The sequence below is a fragment of the Nicotiana tabacum genome, chromosome 13, assembly GCF_000715075.1.
Source record: "Nicotiana tabacum cultivar K326 chromosome 13, ASM71507v2, whole genome shotgun sequence".
Lineage (NCBI taxonomy): Eukaryota > Viridiplantae > Streptophyta > Magnoliopsida > Solanales > Solanaceae > Nicotiana > Nicotiana tabacum.
This window is the reverse complement of record NC_134092.1, coordinates 119195379-119201016: the sequence shown is the minus strand read 5'-3', so window position 1 is coordinate 119201016 and position 5638 is coordinate 119195379. Positions and strand designations below refer to the sequence as shown.

The following is a 5638-nucleotide window of genomic DNA, read 5'->3' as shown; positions in this document are numbered from 1 at the left end:
ATTCAATAAATATATAGAACCCATAAGGTTCAAACCCATAATAAATATTTAGAACCAAATAACTTAAAAAGATTATAATCTCAAACACATAAGGTTCAAATCATAGCTCCGCCTCTGTGCTTACCCAGAAAGGCAGAAACTACAAAAGAAAGGACGATTGAATGTAACGAAAAGAACGACGAGAGTTTGTAATTTAGAACTAACTTATACTCCGTTTATATTAAACAAGACATTGTACAATAATGTAAGGTATAATAGTAATTCATTTTCGAGGAAGAACTAGCCAAATACTTCTTATGTTGGTCTTGTTTTTTCGAATTATATTTCTTTATTGATTTGGAAGATAAGCATTCTGGCAAAGAAGTTAATTAGAATTGCTGATGCTAAGTTCTGGCAAAGAAGTTAATTAGAATTGCTGATGCTAAGTTGGAGACTTATTAATTGATAATAACTTGTAAATCTCATTCAATGCATAAATGGAGACATACAACCGTTTTATTGGCACTAAAAAGAACCAAAAAACTAAAACAGGAAACAGATGAAGCTTAAAGTACAGGGGGGGAGCAATCGGGAGAGGGGGTCGGTGCGACGTTGTAGGGAAATGAGAACAGCATATCCCCAACAAATCTTGCATCCACCACCAGTGCACTGTGTCCGAAAGACCTGAAAAGGCACAAATTGGAGTATAATTTTTTAGAGGAATTGCATACAACAAAAGCTCCACAGTTTAGTGATTACAAGAAATGCAGATATCAGAGATGATGTTCAAAGGAAGACAATCACATACCTCTATAGTTCATCCTTTGCTGAATCGGTTTTGGCAGAGTCTGACTGAACAGGCTTGTCGCGATTCTTTTCAATAAATTCGATGATTGCCTCTTTTGTTCTATCACCATCATATTGTGACAAGTTACCGGAGGCAGATTTGAAGTACATAGTAGGGAATCCCTGAACGTCGAATTGACCTTTTGGGAGATCATTCATGGTTGCATCCTGCAAAGGGAAAGCAGATGAGGAAATGACCAACGATGAACACAATAACTAATATATGAACATTTTGATCCATTTATCTGTTATCTGAAAAAATGTTGAAATCGGCTAAAATATGTAATCTAACAAAGAACGAAAGAGATAAGTGGGTCGGATATCATAGTTTAGTTGATGAAAAAATTCTTACCAGTTTCGCAATCAGAACATCTGGATCACTTTCAAAGGATACGGCCACTTCATCCAAAATTGGAGCTAGCTTCTTGCAGTGGCCACACCAAGGTGCATAGAACTCCAACAGCACTGCGCAGACAAAGAAGATAAAGGAGGGGCCTGATCACTCAATAGGTGAAAAAGATAAAATGGTAAATAATGTCTATGACGATAGTCTAAAATCAAGCAATAATCCTTATAGCAACTGTAGGATATTTGGAGCATTTCTTTAGTTCTACTCTCGTCACTTTTATATCTCAGTTTATCTTCAAGATATCCCAAAATAATCTTCTCATTCATTAAAGGATTAAATTTACCTCATATATTCAATTCATCAAAATGACAACACCTGTACCAACTTTTTGCTCGTTGCTCTTCAATATTTTTGGGCTCATTTCTCAACATACTACTATATATGATTTTTACTCTTTAACATACTACTACACAGAGGCGGATGCAGTGTGTTAGTTATGGGTTCAATTGAACCCATAACATTGGACGCTGAGTAGAAATTTATGCGTAAAAATTCATTAAAATTGCAAAAATAATAGATTTGAACCCATAACTTTAAAAATATAATGGGTTTAATGTTAAAAATCTTAAAAGTTAAACTCATAGAGTTTAAATCCTGAATCCGCCTCTGCTACTACATCTTACACACTAGTAAAGAATAAAGACATGTAGTAAACACTAGAGGCAGAGACGAAATGGTGTAACAAAGAAACGGTTCTCGCCCAACCAAAACATGGAATAAAGAATATGACATTGATAGACACGCACCGTTTTTCCCTGAGTTCAAAACCATATCCTGGAGGGTATCCCTAACAACCACCTTAACAGGTTCGTCATTGGTTTCAGGGATGGGCTGTGATTTTACATATGGCTTCAATTTTCCGTCCTGTAACCATGTGGAAAATAAGAGGACAATGGTTAGCCAAGCCTTCCCTTCAATTCAGAATTTGTTCACAATTGTTTACGTTTTATCCCAAATATCCAAGAAGATACAAGTGCAACATGAAAACTACCAACAACGAAAAGAACAGGACTCATCACCTTGTAATCCTTCAACCACGCAGCAATGGCATCAGGTTCGACATGATCCTTAAGAAACTTTTGATCATCAGTGCCCATTATTACGATCAAAGGTGCCTGTTCGAGCTTCAGTCCAAAATACTGCAATCAAAGACAAAATGAATGTTCAACATGTCTTTCTATGTGATCATGGTGGTAAAAATAATACACTAATCAGATAGCTGAATTTTTTTAACTAACCTCAAAAGCACCTTCACCAGCCTCAACATCACCCAAGAGAAAGCTCACTCCGTCCCCCTTATAAAGCTTGGCAACATCATTGTACTTGGACTTAAAAGCCTCAAGCTCAGTGCTGAAGTTCACAAATAGCAATGCCTGCAGATTTGCAGATGTCAAATGGATAAAAAAATTTAGTACCTTAAATTTGAAGTTAATCATCAAATATTAGTAAATAAAAACAAAATAATACTGGTACCAAATTTAGAACTGCAAAAATCATTAAAAGCATAGAATTGCTTGACGTTGAAATATCACGTCAAAATGCAGCATTACAGCTCACAGAATTAAGTACCTTGGAATTGGTGCCGTCAAAGAACTTGTTAACATACTCATGGTTGTTTGGGTCATTGTCAAAAACAGTAACAACAGGAATACTAGCTTCTGCAATGAACTTCTCCATTGCATCGACTTGAAAATCCTGCAAGAAAGGCCAATTAGAAGATAACATGGGGCAAGAGTTCAGCTGCGTAACCATGACTCAAATGAGTATCAAAGAGACAATATAACACAGAGATAACAGCAATACCTCAAAATCAACAAATAGTTCATCAAATGGCTTTAGAAGACGAAGAGTGGGCTTATCGACTGGACCACCCCGAGGGAGCAGTTTAGCATCAACAGTGTGAGCAAAATTGGTCTCAGCTCGCAGTTTCTCAGCTAGTGTTAGATAGTTCTCAAATTTTTCTCCAGAGGGTTCTGGAAATATACCGACCTAAAGAAACATAAATAGATTTTCAGACAGCAACAAGCTATGGCTCGCTGGAGAATAAATTCTCATAATGAGAAGCGAGGAAATAATCAATCAAAAGTAATCACCACTTACAACAAAGATCTTTTTCTCATCAATAAGGTTTGCAGCATCCTCCTTCGATTTGATTTCAGGAGATGCAGGACCCACTTGTTTCTTCAAATAGGCTACAATACCATCTGCTTCACGAGGTCCGTTATAATCTTGAACTTTCTTTCCTCCATCCCGCAAGATCTTAATAGTGGGGAAACCCTGGAGCTCGTACTGCGCTGCAAGTGCTCTATTTGCGTCATCACTAGCATCATACTTTGCTAGAACAATTGGAGGGTCGTGACTGCTCAACTCTGCGGCAGCTTTTTCATACTGCAAAAGAAAATAATTTACCATAAATTGGTGACAAAGTTTGAAAATGCCAAATAAAAGTATAAGGAAGGAGATAGTAGTAGTACCTCAGGAGCAAGACTCTTACAGTGCCCACACCTATTATAGGAAATAGATTATCAGATGCTTATAAAATATAAAGAGGTTGCACATTGTTCATTACACAATTGAATCTACGTTTGGTACTTCTTTTGCTGATACACTCAAAATACCCACAGGTATGAAGGCATTTAAATCCAATTTGAAGATTTGTACAGACCTAAAGTCAGTTTTTCATGCCAAAGCATAACTAAATAAGCATTTTGACCACACTGTATAACCATGAAAATTGATTATCAAAACCATAGGAAAGATCGAAATTAATGTCAAGTTGTTAATCCAACCATCTCAAGCATGCCATGTCCTCAAGTCATATAGCTTTAACATAAACTGCAAGAGTCTCTTTTCATGGGCCTCTACTTGAAAACAAAAGAAGAACATAACAAGACTCTTTGTGATGTTCGGGTGAACTTGCGAGCACCTGGACTAATTCCACAAGACTCTTTGTGGTGTTCGGGTCAGTTTACGAGGACTAATTACACAAAACTCTTTGTGGTGTTCATGTCAGCTTGCGAGTACCTATACTAATTCCACCAACATTTGCCACTTCCCACCAGTAACTGTATCCACAAAATACTACAACAGAACTCTATACAAATTATATCAAAATGGACTCACTAGTTTAATTTACAGATCAAGACCATTTGAAGTTTTGATTTTCTTTTTAAAAAGGGAAAAAAGCAAAAACATAAAGAACTTTATCACGATCTAGAGAATTTGCGACAAATTTATGTTCCAATTCACCAGTCAAATCAACAAGTAAACGTTGACCTACAACAGACTGTACCAGAAATAAAAATCCATTAACTTGCCATAACACAAAACACAAAAATAAATCTAATTAAGAGTTATCACAATTTAAAAAAAAAAAAAAACAGAAAAACTGCAGATGTAGAAGAGAAAAAAGGGATAAATTACCAAGGAGCGTAGAATTCAAGGACGATGAAATTGTGCTTGGCAACAGTTTCAGTGAGGTTAGAATGGTCCAAAGTCAAAACATACTCCTTTTCCCCTTCTGCAGCAACACAAGCTACAAGAAGAAAGGCTGCTACAATTACCAAAATGCTCCTCATTCCTCTCCTCCTCGTACTCTATAATGTCTGAAGTTGGTTTGGGTCATGCTCCTAAGATTTTTATATTTATAAGGAGAAAAAATTATAAAGTAGGAGTAGTTGAAGGGTGCCATGTCAGCATGTAATTATTACGTGTAAAGTAGTGATTGGTATAGGCATGTGTCAATACGTGGAGGGGTTGTAATTGAAATTGTAATTGTAAAGAAAGAACTATTATTAGCACCCGCGCGGATATTAATCATATCAAGTATTTGAGTTATTTGGATCATGTAAATAATTTTAAAATTTAAACTTTCTCAATAAATATAAATAATCATTAGATATTAATTAAGAAACATTACATGAAAAAGATTAACCATTTATCAAATCTCCTAGTTATAATTATATTTTCTTTTTTGATACCATTCTTGTCGGTGTCATTGGATCATAAAAATAGCCGGAAACAAAAATAATAACGCATATTTGATGGATTCAATTACACCACCTGGAGTTGGAAGCATACATCCTTATTCTGTGTAATAGCTAGCTCAATGGTATTAGCATGTACTAGCTAGTACTATTTTTGTATTTTTATATTGATTTGGACATCTTGTAAGCTTTGGACCCAAATTGTGGGTTATTATATATTAGCCACTAGGCAATCTGCCTAGTGGTATATTTGCTTTTTTAAAAAAAATGCATGTTTGTGGTAAAACAATCAAAGGTTGAGATTATGAATGACTCTTTCGATATGACTTGACTCTTTGGATATGACTTGAACTCTTATTTGGTGTATTGATATCTTTCGAAAAATATTTCTATTCTAAATTTCAGTTTCTAAAACTTT

The 5638-nt window shown here is 35.5% G+C and overlaps 1 protein-coding gene across 1 annotated transcript; it reads right to left on the bottom strand.

Annotated features, from left to right (window-relative positions):
• Positions 1-441: 441 nt before the first annotated feature.
• LOC107832078 (protein disulfide-isomerase) lies at positions 442-4861 on the bottom strand. Its single transcript, XM_016659889.2, has 11 exons — positions 4658-4861; positions 3709-3739; positions 3335-3622; positions 3038-3223; positions 2804-2929; positions 2473-2607; positions 2254-2373; positions 1981-2098; positions 1178-1290; positions 788-993; positions 442-663 (listed from the first exon to the last, which is right to left on the bottom strand). The coding sequence occupies exons 1-10, from the start codon at positions 4810-4812 to the stop codon at positions 790-792; spliced, it is 1476 nt and encodes a 491-aa protein (XP_016515375.1). The 5' UTR covers positions 4813-4861; the 3' UTR covers positions 442-663; positions 788-789.
• Between the last annotated feature and the right edge of the window lie 777 nt (positions 4862-5638).